The sequence below is a fragment of the Eublepharis macularius genome, chromosome 5, assembly GCF_028583425.1.
Source record: "Eublepharis macularius isolate TG4126 chromosome 5, MPM_Emac_v1.0, whole genome shotgun sequence".
In the NCBI taxonomy this organism is placed as follows: Eukaryota; Metazoa; Chordata; class Lepidosauria; order Squamata; family Eublepharidae; genus Eublepharis; species Eublepharis macularius.
In genome coordinates, this window is record NC_072794.1 from 85,894,452 (window position 1) to 85,917,308 (window position 22,857).

Below are 22,857 nucleotides of genomic sequence, written 5' to 3' on the forward strand. Positions count from 1 at the left end.
CCCTATAGGGAAATACGTCTAGGGTGGGGTGTGTGTTCATTTTAAAGCAATCTCCAGCAAATTTGCAGGGAACTTCTCCTGACTGTCTGCAAAAGACCCCTCCCCCCAAAAAATTAAGGATTGGACCCTGGGGTCCAGTTCTGTGGGCCCCTGAACAAGCTGCCGCCAGCCACTTTCCATTGTTTCTTATGGAGGAAACATTTCCAAGGCTTTTAAGCTCTGTGCCCCACCCCCTTCCGCTTGAGATTCTCTGGATCGACATTTCTCCTTTGCAAGCTTATTGTTGAAAGGGAGGATACCGGTGTTGAACCAGAGGGTCTGAATGGTGAACCAGAGAATCCCATTGAGAATCTTTTTACTGAAGCAAGGAAGGGTGAGGCTTGTTGAGCCACGGAGGTTAAAAGGCTGGTGGTGGCAGCAGCGGCTTGAAGGAGCTCTTTTGGAGCTTGGGCAGGAGGGTGGGGCAGAATGGGATGGGAATCTACTCTCCCTGTTGCCTCCTTCCCCGTCCTGTCAGCCTCTTGCTGCTCTCTTGCAGTTGTGCTGAGCTTGGTTCCATTCGCACTGCTGCTTGGGCCACTGTGGCAGCCTTGTTGAATGATACCATAAAAACCAGAACAGATGGCTACCTTTTAAACCATGCATTTATATAGTTCCCTTTCCCTTTGTCTTGGTATTTAAATCATGAAACAAAAGGAACTGCCCTTCCCCACCAGTTCAAAATCCTCACAAACAAAATAACAGATTCTGTCCTCAGTAAATGCACTGAAAATCTACTGAGACAATCATTTAAGAAGATTCATTCTGTTCAAAATTGCATATAGCCTAAAATACAATGAATTTCTTCCCTGTTTTTATAATTTTGTTACCCAATAGCTTGCTTATACAAATGAGAAGCAGATATGGTTTGCCATTGCCGTCCTCTGCAGAGCCTTCCTTGGTGATCACCGATCCAAGTACTGGCCCTGCTTAGCTTCCGAGATCTGACGAGATCAGGCTATACTATGCTGTCTTCCCTCCCCACCTTTCTGTAGCACAGTATGTGTTTTTTAAAAACATATTTCTCTTGGACTTCCAGGGAAAATGGCAATCTGAACCAGGAGCATCTTTCAAGCTCTAGACTTATCCTTCTATAAAGTGTATGTACGCTAGGATAGAGAGAAAGCAGAAGAAACTGATGACCAAAAAAATGAAGAATTGGTGAAAAAAAGATCGCAAATATTGGTAAATCAAATGCAACAGTTTGAGGAAAGAACTCAGAAGTACATTAAGAGTATCCAGAAAAATATTAAGACTCTGAGTAAAGAACTCAGAAGAAAATTCAGAGTATTCAGAGTAACAGTCAAGAAACTGAGGGCAGAACACTGAAGAATATTCAAGAAGCATGTCAAGAATTATTAGGTGGACTCTCAGAGATTAATGTAGAACTACAAGAGCAAATGCAAGAAATCTTAAGTATTAAAAATTAGCAAAAAGAGAATGATATATATTGATAAAGTCTCCTGGACTGAGAAAACAGAACAAAGAATCGATCTTGGAAACCCAATGCAGAACCAATAATCTGCGTTTTAGAGGCATGCTAGAAGATTTTGGGAGGTTAAACTTAGAAGAGAAATTAACAGTTTTGGATCTACAAAAATTGCTACAGTATGTAATGGAACATATTGAAGAATTTGGATCCCTTTAAGGATATAAAATCAACATGAAGCAAACAAAAATAATAATGAAATTGTTAACAGAACATGAAGAAGACAATAAAGAGCACAGAATGCACAGTAGCTACTGATTTTATTAAATATTTAGGGATAGATGTGACTGGATAAAACTAATCTTTTTAAAAACAATTATCAGAAGACTTGGAAACTGATACAAACAGATTTATCTAGATGGAAAAAAAGTAAAAATCCCATGACTGGGGAGAATTTCAGCAATTAAAATGAATATATTGCCAAAATTAAATTTATTATTTCAAATGTTATGTATATATATTTCTTGCCATTCCAAATAAATTTATTTATCTGTAATATATTAAGAATATTTATAATATTCTTTCTTTATTAGAAAGAATATTAACAGATTGGCAGAGACAGATAAATACATTTATTTGGAATGACAAGAAACCAAGAATTAATTTTAAAATACTTCAAGATGAGAAAAAGAGAGGAGGGTTATCAGTTCCTAATATAAAATTATATTATCAAGCAGCAGGATTGGATTGTATTAAAAATCCAAGACAAAGAATAGTAAAACTCAAACCAGCAGATTTATACAAAGATTTACATAATTATTTATGGATAAAGAAATCAAACAAGATGATCATAACACAAGAAAGGACGCATATAATTAGAGATGGACTCTTGAGAATAAAGTTTAAACGTTAGAAACTGTTGAGTCCTCCAAATTCTTTGCTCATGTCCCCGATAGAAGCTTATCACGATAAGAATATGAGAAATAAAATTGGCTTTGTAACATACAGCAATATGGTAAATGATCAGGGGAAACTCTTTGCAAGATATTAGAGATGAAAGAATTAAGATTCAATGGTTATCATATTACCAATCAGTTTCAAGATTAAAGAATTTTATTAACAAGGAGCTTTAAGGTGGAGCTTTAAGAGAGATGACTACATTCGAACAGCTGATTACAAAACAAAAAGATCACTTATTACAATGGATATATAAGCTATTATTTCAGTTAGAAACAGTTTATTATTTCAGTTAGAAACAGAGGAACAAGTGGAAAAAATGTATGGTTAAATGGATGCCGAATGGTTATGGGAATGGTTATGGGGAAAAGGAATTAAGTTTACAGCCAGCCAGTCATTAAAGGAAAATATGTACAAAATGTTTTTCAGACGGTGTATTACTCCAACGTTTATTGAGAAAGGAGATAAAAGTTACAAAGGAAAATGTTGGAAATGTCAAGATATAGATAGAACCTTTTATCGTACATGGTGGACTTGCAGAAAAGGGAAAAGACATTGAAAGGAAATATATGGAAAAATGCAGAATATGTTAAAATTTAGATTTCCTTTGGAAGCTAAGAATATGCTATTAAGAATATTGCCTAGTAAATTACCAAAAGTCTTGAAAGAGCTATTTGAATATATGGTAATAACGGCTACAATAATTTATGCCGCAAAACGGAAACCAGACAAGCTTAGAAGAATGAGAAAACAAACTTTCAGAATATTCAGTAATGGCAAAGTTAACTGCTTATTTAAGAAACAGATCAGTCACGAATTATGAGGAGAGATAGAATGTGTATTATGTACGCAGGAGACAAATCTAGACAATGAAAAAGCAGAATGAAAATAGAGCATGGTTGAGTTGCAGAACAATTGTTGAGGGCTGTTTCTGTGCCCCTAAGGTTTACCCCTTCCTTTAGCAGTAAGTCTAAATCAGTGAGATGAAACCACTTTGTAGAGTAGTTTTAACAATTTGCAGTTTGTCATGGTGTTGAGTGTCCTTGGGCTAGTTCCTCTCTCACACTCCTTTTTCCCTACCTGTAAAGTGGATGTAATGATAACCTCCTGTATCGCAGAGAATGCTTGTGGATTATTAAAAATAAATAATTACAGTGAGATGGCAGTAGGAGTATACTAGAAACAAAAATCTTCACTGATGTTGACAGCAAATGTAGTACAGTGGCTTGTGAGTGTTTGTGTATGTCTTTCTGTAAAGTGCTGTCACGTTGCAGCTGACATCTGGTGACTTTTGCTGATGCTTTCAAGGCAAGAGAGTAACAGAGGTGGTTTGTCATTTCCCGCATAGCTACCCTGGTGTTCCTTGGTGGTCTCTCATCCAAGTACTAACCAACACCAACCCTACTTAGCATCTGAGATCTGATGAGATTGGGCTAGCCCCATCAGGGCATTACAGTAGCTTAGGAGCACAATAAGTCTGCTTCAGTTGATCAGGTGACTAAGAAAGTCTTCGGCTCTCAAAGTTATCCCTTCACCATCTGTAGTATGGAGGGAGATAATACAGGCCTATTTTACAAAATTGTTGTCAGGAGGACTGGCATAATGTAAACATTCAAATTCTGTTTTAATATTAAATATTGTGACTATGGCTGGACTGGGAATCGGTGTACAGCTTGTGTTGAATTGAGCCATCTTAATCTGATGCTGTTTTGCATTTTCTTTATGTTAATGTGGGTTCAAACTCACCGGTAATTTCTGTGGAGGGAAGGGATTTCTTTCCAAAAAGCACAACTTTCTCACATCCCACTGCAGCCAAAATGCCCCCTTAAATGCTGCTTCTGCAGTTGGAGGTCTTCTGTGGGAGGAGGGAATCAGTAAAAACTACCTCACTTCCATGTTTTTTAATTTGCATTTTCAACTAAATTGTTAGTTGCCTTGTGAATGATCATATCAAAAGGTGAGATTGAAATATTTTAATTGTGTTAATCCATGGCTTTTCTAGGCTGTTGGCTCTAGTATCATTTTAATGTGGTATATATTACCTTGTAGACTTACAGAAGATAGGATTGGGTCCTAGATGTGTTATGAGCACACATTTTCCTTCTCTCTCTCTCTCTCTCTTTGATGTGGCACGCACATGCATGTGCACCCCTACCCTGAATTTTTTCAGAATTAGTAAGGTTTTTGTTTTCTTCAGGGGAGGAAAATGTTCTCATCCTCTCAATCAAGTAATGCTTGGTATTCAAAAGTTGTTGCTCATTTTTATGTTTATTTTTCCTTCTTGTCAGCTTTCTCTTATGAGAGAAGAGGGACAGAAACCGCTCCTTAAATCTAGGTTTTTCTCTTTGCATTAAAAACCTGTGTTGTTAATTATCCCCCTTAGATTGTAAGTTGCCAGAAGAGCTTACCTGGGCTTCTTTTTTGCATTCTAGCTTGACGGATCTCTCTCTCTCCAGCTGGAGGGTGTTGAGAAAAAGTAGAGCAAGGCAAGCAAGATTTAAAATAAATTTCCAGCTGCCTTTTGTGTGTTGTTTATTGTACTTCAGGATTGGGGGATGTGGTTACTGAGCACTGCTGCTTCCCAGTTATATTTTATGTGTTCTCTTTACTCTGGATTTCACATGCACTATTTCCTAGGCCAGTTTTTTTCTTATTTCATGTTTCTGATCTTCATACTCTTCTCCCAGTTACAATATTGATCAGAGCTCATGATATAGTCTACATACCTTCAGATGTCCACATAGCCAATGGATAATGAAGGAGTGGATTCCACAGATCCCAACAGATCTCTGCAGCTTTCTCTTTCCTTCTCTTGTTGAACAGTTCAAGAAGTAAAGGCTGGGAGAGTTCCCACTTACAGGGTTATGCTCTGTGGCAGGCTGGTTGGAAGCCTGGTAGAGCTGGCCATAGCTTGAGGCAAAGAGGCCAGCTATTTATTTATTTTATTTTTTAGACTTTAATGCTGCCTCGCCTGAAGTGGTTTACAAACACTCTGCCTTAGAGCCAAGCTACAAGGAACGAATTACATGAGGAGGAGCACATGAAGGGAGTCGCAATGTTAGCCGGGAAGCTGAGTTAGCCGGGAAGGCTTTGACAATTTCCCCTCTCTACAGAGCCAGGGAGATTGCTGCTCAGAGGGTTTGTTAATTTCTTCTTTGTCTCTGAAAGGCTCTGTCAGTTTCACTTCTTCTTCTAAGAGGCAAAGAGGAAATAAGCAAACCTGAGCAGTGGATCTGTAGAGAGGGGAAATTGACGAAACCTTCCAATCTCTTTTAAAACTCAGCTTCCCTGCTAACATTGCGACTCCCTTCATGTGCTCCTTGTCATGTAATTCGTCTCTTGTAGCTTAGCTCTCAGTTCCTTGTATAAAATGGGGAGTAGGTGGGTCTGAATGACCTACCTCACAGGATTATTTTGGACAAGATAATGGCTGGATAATACATCACATGTAAAAGAGTGTCCCAGAAATGAATAAAAAGTGAAAATAAATGTTAATAAACAAAGAAATGGTCTGTGAGTATCATTTTGCCAAGGGCCTCCAATTTCTCCAAAGAAACATTGGATTTAATTATTAGTGGCAAATGAATTGCCTGCATATCCTTCAGGGTTAATCATATTCAGCCATGTTTGTTAAAAAATGTTTGTTTTAATTAAAAGAGGGATTTGCACATTGGGTGCACAGATCCCTGAGCTCTATTGCAGCAGGAATAATTATAGCCTCTGGGTTTATGTTTCTCAGCAGTGTCCTTTAAAGATATTTAGATGTTTTCAGTTGAAATGAAAGGCCGTATGGATTTCTTTTTTCCCATATTAATCTGACATAGACCTCAGGGTAGATTTAGTTATTGGAAGTGTTGGTCCCTTTAGCTTATTCTGTAGATGTTAGGTTGGCAATGGCATACAACATTGTGGGGGAAAAGAAGTTTTTGGCAGTCTGATTGTGAGGCTGTACACATAGCATATTAAGATCTTCCAAATGCCACCCTGTGGTTCATTGTCTGTAATGTATTTCTTTTTCCCTTTTGTGATTCCCAATAATAAATTAATTGTGCCTCCCAAAGAACAGTGTTAAGGGAACAAATTAATCAGTGACACCATCTGCTGCCAGTAGGTTTGTATCCTTGAAGGAGCTGTGTATCTCCATCGCTCAGGAATGTTGATGGACTGTGATGGTAGCAGCAGTTCATTCCATCAAGCCTGAGCATTGTAGAAGATTACTGCAGAAATGGTTCCATCATTCTAAGGCTATGGCAGTGTTTGTGCAGCAAATAAGAAGCGGAGACACAGAAGCGCCTTGGTTGAACATTACAATAGTAAAATCATTGATCAAAGCTAAAGCAGGCAAAACAAAATGTGCAAATTGACTGTCCATATACTTTATGAAACTATTAGTCCATAATAGCTAAATTTCTCTTACGTAATGAGAAAGTAAGGCCTGAACATAGAGAACATTAGGTGAGGCATATATTTACAGCCTAAAGCTAAAATTATGCAACCACTTGGCAATAACTCTGTGCCAAATCTGTCTTCTCTGAAATGAAGATGCAACCTAGAGAGGCATCAGTTTCACCATGTTTTGGAAAAAACAGGAAACTGCTTTTATGAATTGTTGCCTCTTATGTGGAATACATCTCCTGTCACTGCACTGTCTGGCTCACAGTGTTACAGATGCCTGCAGATATTTTCCAATAGACTTCATAAACTACAGCTGGTTGCCTCTTCCAGGCAGACTTCTTTAATATGTTGTAAGTTGGACACCTAAAATGGAGACGGTTTGGACTGTTGGCCAGTTTCAAAACAAGGACAGTCACAAACATGAGTAGTGTGTCATCGGTTTCTCAAAGGATTCTGAAATAGCCCACCCAGAGTGCATCAAGATGCCATTTGGAGACCCATGGTGTATATTCATAAACAAAGATGATGCTTTAATTTAAGTAACAAAGGCCATTTGTGATCTTTCGAATTTGGATTCTAAGTAGTCCCACATCACTCTTAATATTCAGCTGCCCACCCCCTCTGCAGCATCAGAGCAGTTAAGTCAGTAACAGCTAGAGGTCCTGTAACATCTGTGCCTGAAAATCCCCTATAAGGACTCCCCCCTTCATCCCCCACATTGAGGCAGATTTTCCTGTCAAAATCCAAGTTCGCTTGCTATGGCTGAGCAGCTCCAAGTAGTTTATCTCTGTTTATGGTTGTAAAGTTCTTTTTGTTCCACCCTGATAAGCTGTTATATTTTTGACTTTTTAGCCTAGCCTACAAACTCGATAGAGGAAAAGCAGAAGCCCTTTGCGTGAAATGGCATTAGAAGCTCAATAACTCTCAAAAGAAACAGCAACTTTATTGAACAGGCAGGGATGGAATATGAGCAGTCAGGGGATGAAATTGCTGAGATAAAATTTGTTGGTAGAATAGAATATTTTTAAAGTAATAGGCAAGATAATTTTCTGGCCACTGAGTTTCAATGTTTACAGTCTTTAAGAGTTAGAGGTGTTTTGTTTAATACTTTGATTAAAGTAACAATGTTTCTTCACAGATTTCCCTTTTCAACTCAGGTGTCTTGATGTTCATCATTGTTTTCCCGTTAAAACAGACCCAGGACCCCTTCTAGACACTGGGCAGGAATTATTATTCTTCACCTAAGAAGACATAACTCTATTCACTTGGCTTGAATGGGAGTCTCCATTTGTTACCCACTCACTCTGCCAAAAACACACACCCAGTTCTATCTTGGCTATAAAAATGGGTTTCAACTTGTGCTGGCTTTTATACTTGGAATCCTTAACTAAAACTCTTCCTTAAGACAAGGTTGTTACAGTTAGGGCAAACATTTTCCTTTTCCTCACTTTAGAGGGGAACCCATCTGACCCTCCTTGTCAAACTCTCTCACACACTCAACTGAACTTAAAAAAACCCTCTGTCAGCACCAACTGTCATTCTGAGGGCTGGTTCTGACTGGCCAATCAGCAAAAGGAGGGAGCAGCCCTCCAATTAAGCTCTCACTCCAGGCTGCTGCCTTCCCTTCCATCGCTCCAAGTGCTGCACTAAGGAACCTCTTTAAAGTGAATTCCGTCACACTCCCACTGTGATGTCAGAACAAACCAGCCAGTGGGCTCAAGAGAACAGGGTAGCACAGAGGTCTAACTGAAGATAGATGAAATGAAAGTATAAAAATGAGGGGGGGGTGCAGAAATCTATGGGAGAATAAAAAATGCAGACCAAGTTAGAACATTCTTGTATTGTCTGCAAGGGAAATAAATATACTCTGTTCCTTGTAGTATATTTATCTGGGAAAATAATACCTCTGTCTGTTGAAGCTTTACAGCACTTCTTTCTAGAATGTCACAGCAAGGTACCTTCCCTTTACAGCTTGTTGGCTGATTTTGGCATAACAATGTCCATATATTACCAAGTGGGCAGGTTTGTTGTGTCAGTGTTTCTTTGTGCGACATTTAATATTTATGTCGCAATCTGATTTTAGTGTCACTGTTCATGTTTCCAGTGGATGGGCATTAGCAAGACTCATCTTGACTCCAGAGCGGCGTTAATGTGGCATGTCAGTGTTCTTTGCCCCCTGAATAAACTCACAGCAGAGAGATTTATCCTTCATCTTTAGCCATCATTACACTCATTCTTATCTGGGTTCTCGTCTTTTAGGGTATGTCTGTGCTACAAATATAAATTGTGTAAATCGTAGTTCTTTTAAGGAGTGAAAGGGATTTCTTATCACAAACATTTGCATAGAAAATCACATTTCTAAGGTTCTTTGAATGAAGCCATGACTTAAATCAATACCAAATTGGTTTATGTGTATATATGCTTATGTATTTATATTCTACCCTGTCTTGCAGAAGTAGCATGTCTTATGGCAGTTTGTCAATATCTGTTCTTGTACCCATATCTGTGCCTATTACACCTTTTCTTTCCAAATTTGACACTGTTTTTGTTCCACTCAGCTCTCTTCCCAAATTTATATATTTTTTAAAAAACTTTTTAAAAAGGCATGTCAAGTCCTTAAATAGTCTGCTGTGCATGAAAAGTGCTGGTCCTGGTGACATAGAAGGTGGTGACCATTTGTTTCCATCACTTCTGCTTATAGAACAGTTGATTCTAAATTACAATCATGAGGAAAGACCGGTCCGGTCTCAGATAGTGAGGTATATATGAACTTTTAAGAAGCTGGGGTTGAAGGTGAAATTAGTTTGTTCAGTGCTGTTCTACTTTAGAATAATCCACAAAGTATGAAGTTGCTTCAAGGTTGAATTGTCTTTTTAATTATCTTCTCTTTTCAGCCAAGAAAACCTGTGCAGAAACTGATTTTACCTGCAACAATGGTCACTGTATTCCATCTCGATGGAAGTGTGATGGTGAAGAAGAATGTCCTGATGGATCGGATGAATCTGAAGCGACTTGCAGTGAGTACTCCCTCTCCGTGGTTCTGGAAAAATTCTTTGATTAATTTGAAAAGTGGAAACTGGAATTAAAAAAGAAATGGATTCTCCCATACTCGTGCCACTATCCTGAAAGAGATCATTCAAGTGATGTCGGTTTAAGGCTAAACAGTTCAAACTTATCCTGTTCATTACCTCCTATATCTGTTGTGCATAAATTTCATCCCATGTCTTAGTTTGTACTAAGCAGGAGTTTATTTCTAGAAATCTGCAAGCCATTGAAGATAGGCAGTTTGCCAGAGAGATGTAATCGTATTTCAGGGGGTTATTGCTTTATGTCTTCAGCTTTACAGCAGAATAGCTAGAATCCATTCAGGGAAAATAACACATAATGTATCTGATATGGTTGAATTGGAAAATGTATTTGGTTAAGATCATACAGTAGAATGTAAATTGAAATGTGCTAAGAAAAGAAAGGATCTTACTCTTCTTGTAATGATTTGTATTTCTTTTAAGCAGAGATGTCTGAAATGCCACTGGAGACTGTATGACATTCAAAAGGAAATAACTTTATTTAACAAGCAGGCATTAAATAAGTGTGATCAGGGAATGAAAGTGCTGAGGTAAAATTTTGTTGGTAGTACAGAATACACTGAGTAACAGGCAAAATAGTTTCCTTGAAGTTTAGTTTCTTATATTCTTGGTTCTTAGTAGTGAGAGGTATTTTACTTGATACTTTATTTACAGCAACGTTCTTTTACAGAGTTTTCTAAGACTGTTCAGGTTTCCTGAAGTTAGTTTAAAACTGTTTCCCCTTCACTACAGACCTAGGGTCTTCCTTAGAGCCAACCCCTCCCCTTTAGAAACTGGGCAGGAATTAATCTTCTTCTCCTAAGAGGATATAACCCTTCTTCTTTTGGCTTGAAAGGGAATCTCAAACTACTACCCAATCACTCTTGCCAAAACACACTCCCAGTTGTATGGTGTCTGTGTCAAGTGAGCTTCAGCTTATGCTGACACTTATACAAGAATTCTTAAATAGAATTCTTCTTTGGGACAATGATGTTACACTTAAGGCAAAAGTTTCCTCTTCCCTCACTCCAGAGGGGAACTTGTCTGTCCTTTCCTATCAGAGTCTCTCTACACGAGACAGCTGACATGTGAAGAACATGTGTTGAGAGATGCAGTGTTAGCCAGGAAGGGTAGTTTAAAAAGACAGAGCTGGTGGCAGGACAAAGACTTTGCTGTACAGTGGTGCTGTGTGAAGGGGCTGTGAAATGCTAGAAGGGAATCTTCAGCCTGTTATAACCTCTCCAGGCCCAAGCCCGGTTCTGGAAGGCAGCTCCTGCCCATTTCCATTCCTCGCAGCCTCTGGTTGCAATCCCACATAGTTTTAGACTGGAGAGGTGAAATTGACAGAGCTTTTGGGAGGCAAAGATGAAATTAACAAACCCTCTGAGGAGCATTCTCCATCAGCTCTATCTTTTAAAACTATGATTCCCAGCTAACATTGCATCTCTCTACACTTGACAAACATGTGCCGAGGGGTCTTCTGTAGAGAGACTCTCAGACTCAATCCAAACTCTCTCCGAACAATTCTGACAGAAACCAACTGTAATGATTTCAAGAAATGGGTGCATGTGTCTTTAAATGTTTGGTGAGATAGGTGAAGAGTGGGGGTGAAAGAGAGAGATGAGTGAGTGATATGATTGGTTGATGACAGAGAGTGGGTGGAGTGAAGGCAGTTTTCAGTTATTGAGGGAGAGAAAAAGATTCAGTTAAGGCAAGAGAGGCGAGCTGTGTGCAGCCTGAGGGTGTTCATGTATTTGTGAAGGAAAGGCAACTTGAGTGGAAGCCTGAACTGAGTGTGTCTGTGAGACTATATATTCATTCTATTTGAAGTAGGCAAACTGTGTGTGCGCCTGAGAGAGAAAGGATTGAGAGTGAAAAGAAAACAGGCTAGCTGTGTGCTGTCTGAGGAGTTCTCTGTGAGAGAAATATAGAGCCTAGAGTAAGAGGCTAACTGTGTGTGAAGCCTTACAAGAGATCTGTGTGAATGAGTTTGGATGAAGCAACTAGAAGAACTAAGAACTACTTTTATGTAACCAATTCACTTCTAAAAAAATAAACTTTTATTTTGTTTTGTTATATCCCAGAGTAGCAGTCATTGTTATCTCCCATTCCTATCCTCAGGGCCACATAGAACCACGAAGGAGCCTGACACATAAACACGTTACCAAAGGGAAAACTTAAATAAAAAATACTGGAATTTAATATTCCTGGTGGCAGCTAACTACCCAGATGGTGTGAAGGGAAAGACTAAAGCAAAATCCACCCTAAAGAAAGTGAAGATCATAACATGTGGAGGCATAGCGGTGGGATTCCAAACATCCTGAGGAGAAGAAAATATTTTAAGGGGGATATAATAGCCTGAGAGGAAGGAACATTCTGAGAGAAAGGCATTCTGAAGGGACAGATAGCCAAGGAGACAGAGTGTTCAGTTAAATCCTATGAGAAATATAGAACTGTTATAAAGGAAAGACACAGAAGAACTAGTAGGATTTATAAGAGAGAACATAATCTGGTGAAGTTTAGTACAATTGTAAAAGGAAATAAAAGTAAAAGAGAAATGGCAGAGTTTATGAGGGTGAAAAAGGAGGCTCTCATTCAGAAGTGCATAGAGTTAAATTTACCTCATGAGGGGAAAAGTGTAGAAAAACTGAGAGTTATACTGATACAGAGCAGTGTGGAGCCAAGTAGAACTGCAGATGAGAGAAACCCTGAGGGAATGTACAACCCTAATCCAGAATATTTAGAATTTCTGAGGGAAAAGCTGAAAGCTGAAATGGAACAAAAACAAAGGGAAAGGAAAGCTGAAATAGAACAAAAACAATTTGAGAGGGAAAAGCTGAAAGCTGAAATGGAACAAAAACAAAGGGAAAGGGAAGCTGAAATAGAACAAAAACAATTTGAGAGGGAAAAGTGGAAAGCTGAAATGGAACTTAGAGTTCAAGAGATGGAAAGACACACCAGTTTGGAAGCTGAAAGATTACAATTAGAAAGAGAGAGACTTAAGAATGGGGACAAAAAGGAGGGAAACTCTGAACCCAGAGCTGATTTACCTCAAGTTACCCCAAAAGATTTTATGGTGTATGTGTCAGGAGAAGATCCACAAATTTTCCTGTCCACTTTTGAACGATCTGCTCAGAACTGGGAAATACCAGAGACACAATATATGAAGTATTTACTCAGTTTAATTAGAGGGGAATTGGCTGAGATCTACAACACATTTCCCTCAGATAAACCTGTTTTTTATGCTGAATACAAAGAGGCAGTATATGACAGATTTAGGCTAGGTGCTGATTACTTCAGAAAGAAGTTTAGAAGCCTAGTGCCTCAGAAAGAGAAGTCATTTAAGTCTTTTAGTGCCAAACTGACAGACTATTTTGATAAGTGGATTTCGTCTGCCAAAGCTAACTCTAAAGAGGGAATAAGGGATCTAATGATTTTGGATCAGTTTTTATTTCAACTTCCTTCAGAGATCAGACTTCTGGTTAAAGACAAACTTCCAGAGAATGTCAACCAAGCATCAGAGTGGGCAGATAGATTAACACTTAATAGAGGAGGTTGGGATCGCCGTGAAAGGAAAGACTACTCTTATAAACCAGAGTTTAAATCCAGTAAAGGACAAGAGGGAGAAAGGAAAGGAACATATGAGAGAGCTGAGATTATAAAAAGTCAGGATAAAAATATAGAAAGAAACCAAGATGGATACTGGAATGATAAAAGATGTTATGTATGTGGTCTGAAAGGACATTTAGCTTACAAATGTTTAAAGAACCAACCCAAGCAAACAACGCTTGAGCATGTAAGGAGGGTCACTAGAACTGACTTAGATGATCAGAGTGATGAAGATGATAGAAACTCCAAAGGCTCAACAAACACAAATGAAACTCCCAGTAAGAACACTGCCTTACCCATAAACACTGAAGGAACAGTCTACCTGTGTGGGGTAAAGACAGATAAGGTTGCTCAGGGTACTGAACTGAGAGAGGTGGTACAAATAAATGGGAGAGATACTTTAGCCATTCTAGACACAGGAGTCTCAGTAACACTGGTCAGGGAGGATTTTGTTGATAAGAAAAACCTGATTCCAGATAAGCAAATATACTTGCAAGGTGTGTGGGGAAATTCTAAAAGAGTGCCACTAGCACAGCTAAAAATTAAATGGAGAGGAAAAGAAGAAGATTTTCCTGTAGCAGTTATTAAAGAACAGAAAATACCAGTAGTATTGGGAAGAGATGTAATGGGAGCAAAGGCAAGAATTCAAATATGCACTGACTCCAGTGATTTGCTACAAGCTGAAGCTAGGGGAGCAGAAGACAAGCCCCTAGGTATCTTAGCAACAGACACAATTGATACATTGCGGGAGGGAAAGAGAGAGAGACAAGCTCCTGTTAGTAGTACTGCTGAAATGTCCCAAGGAAAAGCAGGAGACATAAATAAAAACTCTGAGGAGTTTAAAAAGAAAATTATGAAGGATCCTGAGTTAAAGGACATAAGAGAGGAGGCCAGGCAGAATGAGATGAATGCAGAAACAAACGTTTTTGCATGGGAAAATGAGTTGTTACAGAAAAGGGTTACTAACCTAAAGCTAATTTGTGAAAAAATAGATACGTCACAGCAAGAAAACGCTTATCTGGATATAGGAAATAGAATGTCAAAAAAGACTCTAACTAGCCAGAGAAATCTCAGATTTCAACTAGAGTCCTTAGAGAAACTGATGAAGAGAATTTAGAACTCAGAACAGTTGAATCTTTGAAGAGTATGAACCTCAAGATGGCTCAGTTACAATTAGAAAACAAAGAACTGGAAAGTGAGAAACAACAGCTTCAGAAAAGTCTAGAGCTTATGAAAACCTCTTTTAAGAAGGCTAAACGTTTAGAAGTCAGTTACCAAGGTTTGGATATAGAAAACCAAAGGCTGCAGAAAGCCCTAGAAAACAGCAACAAAAAAATGCAGCATTTAGAAATGGTGATTTATTTTGCCGTTGTTGCCTTTTTAATTGTCTTTTTACTAACGTACAGAAGCTATCAGTCAATTAGAAACAGACATTATGTTGGAGGAGAGAAGCAACTTGATAGTAAAGTTGCTGAACTGATTGAAGACAAATGGGAAGTACTAGAAAAGCTCAGCTTGTGCAAAAAACCCGTATAAAGAGTTAGGAAACTTCTTGAAGGATGCTAGCCTTTTAAATGAGTCACCCAGTGCATCAAACATGAAGAGAGTATGTAAAGAACTGAGCTCAAACCCTGTTTGCAAGAAAGAAGTAGACTGTTTAGGAAAGAACAGAGTATTGATAGAGAAACAACCAGAAGAAGCAAACAATGACCTAGTAGAGAAGGCCAAAGCCTAGATGACCTCAGCCCAGCAGTGGAACATCCCAGAGAGCAAGATGACCTCAGCCCAGCAGTGGAGCATCCCAGAGAGCGAGATGACCTCAGCCCAGCAGTGGAGCATCCCAGAGAGGAAGATGACACCCCAGCAGAGGAGAAATGCAAGATAAAGAAACCCAGTACTTTAAAACAAAAACCACAGAAGAATGAGAAATAGACTTAACAGGAACTGCAGAGACAATAAACTATTCCCTAAGCCAGAGGAAGCTGCACACCACTCTTCTGGAAAAGAGATGTGTTCCGCTTAAAGGAGAAGGGGGGGGGAATAGCACTGTCAGCCCTTAAGCTGGGTTCTAACTGACCAATCAGAGAGGAGGAAGCAGCCTGTCACTCAAGCTCTCCATTCTAAGCAAGAGTTAACTCTTTCCCTCCCAGCTTTCTGATTGCTGCACTTAGGAAATCTGCTTTTAAGTGCAGTCTGTCACAGGTACCTTATGCCAGCTTCGGCTAATGAGCCTACTGTGGCCCTACTTGGACAGGCAAGATTTTGCCACTGCGGAGGATGCCTTGGTAACATCTAGATTTTTTTACTGCGCCTTAAGAGGAAGTCAGATTTTTCTCAGTTGCATATGGTCCTCCTACCATATTGTTTCTCTAGTGCTGCATTACAGCAGACAGTTTTTCAGACAGCATGGTGTTTTGAGAGCTGCTCTAGTATTAGGCAATACCAAGGAAGCAGGGACTTGAAACTCAAATAAGGATCACTTGCATACAGTAGCTAAGAGGGAAGCCAAATGCAGCAAATCTATCTTACCATGATAGATTCATTGCAAAGATGACATTATTTTAAGTGGCAGAAAACACTCAGATATGCTCCAGTGCATTTTACCATGTTGTTATTCTCATCCATTTCCCATTGATCTGGAACAGTGGAGAATTTTTAAACATTCACCAATGCTGGGTACATGGGGATTTAAAGAAAATTGAACTGAAATGTTAGGTTAGGTATGTGTTAGTGTGTCGCACTGAGGGGCTAGGCAGGCCGGAGGCACCAGGTGGGTGCTGGGGCTACCAAGTGTCAGCAGTTCGCGGTCAGGTGCAAGTACATCAGTCCAAAACATGGCAAGCAGGAGTGTGGCCAGGAAACAAGCCGAAGTCAGCAGCCAGGAGTTCAGTCCACAAGGGAGCAGGCCAAGAGAAGGTCCAGGAATGTAGCCAAGGTCAGAATCCAAAACAGCCAGCAGATGCATGGTCAGAGGAAGGGCAAGGACTAAGGCAGGAACAAAAGCTTCCAGGCTCAGGTTGCTGAGTGTGGCAAACACAGTTGCTTCCATGCTGGGCTCTGCTCAGCTTCTACTTTTATTGCTGCTCTAACAAGGTGCAGGTGTTGCTTCCTCCTCTGATAGCCTTGCCTCGTTCTCTGAGAGCCTCACCCTGTGTTGTGCTAACAAGTGAGCACTTCTCCTCCTCTCCCACACAGCTGTCTTTGCTTTCTGCTTCCTTTTCTCAGCTGGCCTGGGCAGCTCAGATTTCTCCCTTGCTCCATGGGAGTCTGTTTCCAACAGCCTCCACAGAGGTCCCTAGCTGCTCCTCCTGAGTTTCCTCTGGTGCCACAGCTGTCACAGCTGACTCTAAAGTAGACTCTGGTGGTTCTTCCAGCTCCTCGTCCTCTGAGGAGGACTCAGGGGCAAGAGGTAAGGTGGCTGGACGAGGCTGATGCATGTCAGGGTGGGGCTGACTCACAACATAGTGCTGCTGTAGTATAGTAGTTAAGTGGCGGGGTTTTGAATCCGCACTGTGCTGTTTCGACTCTCATGACTGCCATGAGCTCAGCCTGTGGCTTTGGATAAACCACTCCTCTCAGCCCAAGCTCCCCAGTTGTATTGTGGGGATAATAATAACAGTGGCTTTGTTCACCGCTCTGTATTTGACACTAATCTGTCTAGAAGTGCGATATATAAGCACCCTGTTGTAGTTATACATATATATGTGTACACACCTATTTATTTGAATATTACCAGCATTATCTTGTTTGGAGAAACTACTGTGTGTTTGAGATCATATACAGAGTTGCATGCTTTTGGTTCAGGGCTTAAATGAAGTATACAACTCTTCAAATATGAAAAAGTTGGAAAAGCCAAACATGCTCCATAGTCCACAAAGGGCCAAAGGGTTTCCTTCAATAATAATTGTCATAGACTGACTTCACAGCACTGAAATAAAATGTCCAAATGCTAAGCATGCCCACTTGAAGCCATACTGAAGAGATCTAAAGTGAAAAAGGTGCCACATGAGGTACAATGGTAATGCCTGGTCATTTGGGAAAATAAGTGAGTAGGCCTAGGCTATACTGACAATGGTCCCCTGCAGAACCAATAAGAATCATAGCTATGGTGGAGGTGGAAGCCAGGGGTGATCTACCGCAGCTATTAGAAGATGAGAACATTCTGTATGGCTCATTACTTGTTGGGCAGACAAAGAATATGACTGGTTGGAAGGGAATGTACCCTGCCTCAGTGGAGTGGCATAGTTTCATAGGGACTCATGATTTAAATGGGAAAGGCCCAGGTTCAGTCCCTGGCACCTCCACTTAAAGGCTCTCCGGTAGCAGATATTTGGAAAGATCTGGAGAGTTGCTGCCAGTTATAGCAGGCAATACTGACCTAACAGACCAATGGTTTGACTTAGTGTAAGACAGCTTCATGTATCTTTGAGCAGGAGATGGTGAAGCACAGGAGCTGCTTGGACTGGACTAAAGAAGAGGGGACAATGCAGGCTCCAGGCACAAAAAACAGTAGTGACAAGTTCTTCCCAGTATCTGTCTGCAGTTTAAGCAACTAGTCAGCTCTCTTGGGGCTTTGAAGGTAATTGCATTTGCTAGGTAGCTATAAAGATCCCCATATTCCCTCTATATCTATTAGAAGAAACTGGGCAAGATCCACAGATTTTGAAGGGGCAGAAAATGCCTTCTTTTTTATTCATGATTTATTTATAACATTGATAAGCTCTTTTTTTTCTAAAAATGCCCAAAGTAGTGAAGAAGTCTCCTTTTCTCTAAACCTCCAAACCTTTCTATAATTTTTTTCATGTGTTGCAGCTTGTCTAAACTAATTGCAAATGATGCATTGAATTTCAAGGCATGCATCACATAGAAGTATTCTCCAGGGTGGATCATAGCAACCAGCATAGCAGTTATTTGACGTTGCCAATGTGAGCAGCGGAGAGGAATGTACAATTAACCATCTTCTTTCTTGTTATTCTTAAGCCCTATTAGCCAACTCTGCACTGCTACCTAATTAGAAAAGATAAACACACAACTTTGGTACGCTGCGTGGCTGGAAAAAAGAGGCCTGTGTTGGAGCATAGTCACCTCTGCAATGACATTAGCATATTTATAATACTCCAGGGGTTAGCGTCTGTATGACTCCTTCAGGTCTAGCCTGCTTATTGCTATAGCACCACTCTCTCATTGGACAGACCTAAATTAACTAAGCAATTTTGCTTCCCAGAATTCTCTGCCTGTAAATCTCTCCAACGTGATGCAGCTGAATGGCCTATGTTTAGTCTTCACAGTTCACTCCAAGGCCTATGAGGATTTCATTTGACCTCCATCAGCTACTATATGAACTTAGCAATGCAGTCTTACAAAGATCCACCTGTGCTATAGAAAGGTTGCCGCAGCCTGAACACTTCCATGCCTGTGGCTTACCAGTAAGAGGTTTCTTTTTAATGTGAAGCATATAGGTCAGGTTAGAGGGTTATGTGTCCAACAGATAGTGCCAGTCTTAGGTATGAGTTTGTCTTTGAGTGATTGTTTTTCAGCTTCATTATGGCTTCTCTAAATGTTATTTAAAGTCACAGATATTACAGAATCCCACCCAGTACAACTCTTCTTTCATCTGGAACACTTTTCAGTTACAATGGATCAATGGAACTGCTGTGGAATAACTGGGCTAAAGATTAGACTTAATATATACTTTTCAAATACTAGCCTAGTATTACATTTCCTTGGAGTCCATAGTTCAGTTTTGTGATGCATGGAACTACTTTTTTCTTGTTGGGAGTGACTATTTATACTTCATTATTAAGTGTAACTAGTCACTCCTAATGTTTCCGTAGTGACACATGAGCCTACACTAGGTCATGTGCATGCATGATGTTTATGAGAGGGACAGCTAGCTGTGTGGCCAAACTGCCCTGGTGGATAAAGGCTTAAAACTGAACCACCGAGTCTTTATTCACATGTTAGCTCAAACATAGAATCTGAGTTGTATACTGTGGATTGGATCCAGATTTATGCAAATGGAGAAATCCACAAAAGTTCCTTTTATACAGCAATCCCCTAAAATCCTTTGATGAGAAACAGGACGAGTATGGCCCAGGGACAGTGGGGAGTAGGGATCAGGTAAAATCACCTGCATTTGCTCTTGCTCAAGTGCAGCAAAGTCAGCTTGAGGCTCATACAACTTTACAAGGACAAGGGTTGCCCTCCAAACTGCAGCCACCCCCTTATGTAAAGTTAGTTTCTACAGGAAGACACCGTCTGTTGGCCTTAAGATTTGGATAAGTTTATACAGGTAATAGAAGTCCTTCTGTTACCTGGACCCAAGCCATCAAGGGCCTTTAAATCAGTTCCTTGAATTACGTCTGGCAACTAATTGGAAACCAGTGCTGCTGGAACATGACTTGATGTTGACTGACATGCTGTCTATTCCTGGACCTAGCTATCTATTTCCAAGATGAAAGGAAGACTATTAAAATACACTCCTGGTATTTTATTTGTATTCAGTTTACATGTTCAAAATAAAGACATTCAGATTGCCCCAAAGTGATCTTTCTGTTGAAACAGCATTGGGTTTTTGTTTGTTTTGCTGTGAGATTTAACTAATGTGGCTAAATTTGAACTTTTAAACCTACTTATGCTTTTTTGTCAGGGTGGCAAGGTGAGGCAAAGCAGCAATAGCTAGCAGCAATAGCTAGCAAAAATCTTCTGGCTGACACAGGAAGCTGTTTTGAAGTGAAAGACTGTGCAGAGAAGGGTCAGTCCAAGTAATAAAACTTGAGAAGACTGTCTGAGTTGTTCATAAGCAGCTTAAAAATGGCTTCCTCGCAGTTGTTCGAAACCAGTGAAATGGCCATCCAGGTCCATGATTCAGCAGTAGAAGTGGTAGGAGCATGTTACTGCTGTTCTTGATACTGATGCTATGTGAGTGCTAGAGCTCCTGGTAACTCTGGGCCAGCCAAATCTAACATCTGCAGAAAGCTGAGTGAGAGAACATTGCTCACAACCCCAAAGTCAGTGGAAAAAATGCCCATCCTCTCCTTATATGCTTTTCACTAGCATAAAAGTTTGACATTTCTAGTATATTAACACTACTAACAATGTAATGGTAAGAATGAGCTATAAGCTTAAGCTTTCATGTGATTTCTGTAATCTTTCTAAAATATAGCTATTACCTGTGAAACCATTGTGTGATTTTTCATATGGATACTGTAGGCATTACTTATATGCAGTTTAGAACTTAGTATATGCAGTCCAAATCCCAGTATTGCTTTCATTATGCTTAGTCTTGTTTTTGTTTTTAATTCATTGCTGTCACTAAGCAAAAGGGAAATGTTTCTTTTAATAGGATAATAAATGTTCATTTTAATAGGGTAATAAATATTCAGTATTTTGGGTGGGGTGGGAGTCCAGTGGGTATCAGATAGCTGAGTAAAACATGTCAGAAGGAAAATTCCTAACCCACAAAATTCATGTTCCTCCTCATTTCTGCTGATTTCATGAAGACCTGTATGCTTTGCCTCTAAAGGTTTGAACACTCGGTTGGCAGGTTTTTATTATGTTTGCTCAACTGGCAATCTCTTTTGACTTCAGTTTCCCACAGATGAAAAGTACTTTTTCAAAGCTTTATCTCTCTTACAGATGGTAATATCCCTCACAATCCTTAATGCTTTTATCTTTAATATAATTTTCTGTCCCTGTGTATTTATTTGTGAAGCTTTCCATCTCTGTTTTGATTATAATTGTAATATTAGAATAATGGGAGAAGAGGAAATGATGCTACACAAGAAGGAAATGAAAAGGCAGCTGCTGGGCATAGAATCTCAGAAACACCAGAAGGTGCATTATAGACACAGAGCTTACTCATGAAAGACCTTTAGCAAAGGGTTTCTGCTTTCCATCATCAGAGGATAAGGAAAGACGGTTACAGAATTCATAGGACTTCTTAAGTCAAACAATATTTGGAAGGCCTAAGATTCAATGGAATCTTGTAGGGAGTTATTCTATGAAAAGATCAATAATGGCAGCATATCACAATCACTTTCTGTCTGCAATATGTCAACTGGAGTACTAGGTATGTTCTAAATACACTTGGAGTTTTTGTGTAAGTACCGATCAGTGTGAGTTGGTTTCCTGTAGACCTTGTGACCTAACTGAAAGTTTGCTTTGCGGATGACCAAGGTATCCAGAAATGGGAGTTTTCCCTCGATTTCTTTCTCCATTGTGAATTGTATGTTCAGGTGGATGTTGTTGAGATGATTCAAAAACCCCATCAATTCTTCCTCCCCATGGCTCGAAATGATAAATGTATCATCCACAAACCGGAACCATACACTAGGTTTGTGGGGTGCTGAGTCTAGAGCTGTTTTTTCAAAATGTTCCATGTAGAAGTTTGCTATAACTGGGCTGAGAGGGCTCCCCATGGCCATCCCATCCATCTGTTCATAGAATTCGTTATCCCATTGGAAGTAACTGGTTGTTACACAAAAACTCCAATCACCACCCCCTACAGAAAAGAGGCATAATGAAAACATTAGTGGATCGTACAAGACGGATATGTGAGCCGCACTTTCTCAATGAGGAAATTAATCATCTAAACCACGCACTTCAGGCAAATGGCTACTCCAGAAATGAAATCCGAAGAGCAATCAAACCCAGGATGAATCAAACAACCAAGGAAAAACAGTCTCCTACAGGAAAAGTGTTTTTGCCATATATCAAAGGAATTACTGATCAGATGGGAAAGCTTATGAAAAAGCATAACCTTCAAGCAGTATTCAGACCCACCCGAAAAATACAACAGATGCTACGATCAGCAAAAGACAGTAGAGACCCCCTCACCTCTGAAGGAGTATACCGTATACCCTGCAGCTGTGGACAAGTTTACATCGGGACCACAAAGCGTAGCATCCAGACAAGAATAAAAGAACATGAAAGACACTGCAGACTTGGACAACCTGAAAAATCAGCAGTGGCTGAACATAGCCTAACTCAAACAGGGAACAGTATCTTATTCTAGGACACCAAAATACTGGACAACACTTCCAACTACTTTGTCAGACTGCACAGGGAAGCCATTGAAATTCACAAGCATAAGCAAAACTTCAACAGGAAAGAAGAAACCTTAAGAATGAACAGAGCATGGTTTCCATTTCTGAAAAACACCAGGCTAACAAAACACTCTATACTCGACAATAGCCCTGCAGAGAAGATTAGCACATCAAGCACCAATCCATATGCAAAAGAACCTCCTCAGGATACAGTGAAGCCTCCCGCCATTAGCATTCCACACCCTGGGAAACTCTTACAGGATGACTCAGCTCAACCCCACCCCTCCTGAGTAGATACAAATGACCTGCCAGCATC

The 22,857-nt window shown here is 39.9% G+C and overlaps 1 protein-coding gene across 1 annotated transcript in view; it reads left to right on the top strand.

Moving 5' to 3' along the window:
* Positions 1-22,857, top strand: part of LRP8 (LDL receptor related protein 8) — a 295,799-nt gene that overhangs the window by 168,513 nt on the left and 104,429 nt on the right. Inside the window, 1 exon segment of the mRNA XM_054980392.1 lies at positions 9,715-9,837. Coding sequence (XP_054836367.1) covers positions 9,715-9,837 — 123 coding nt within the window.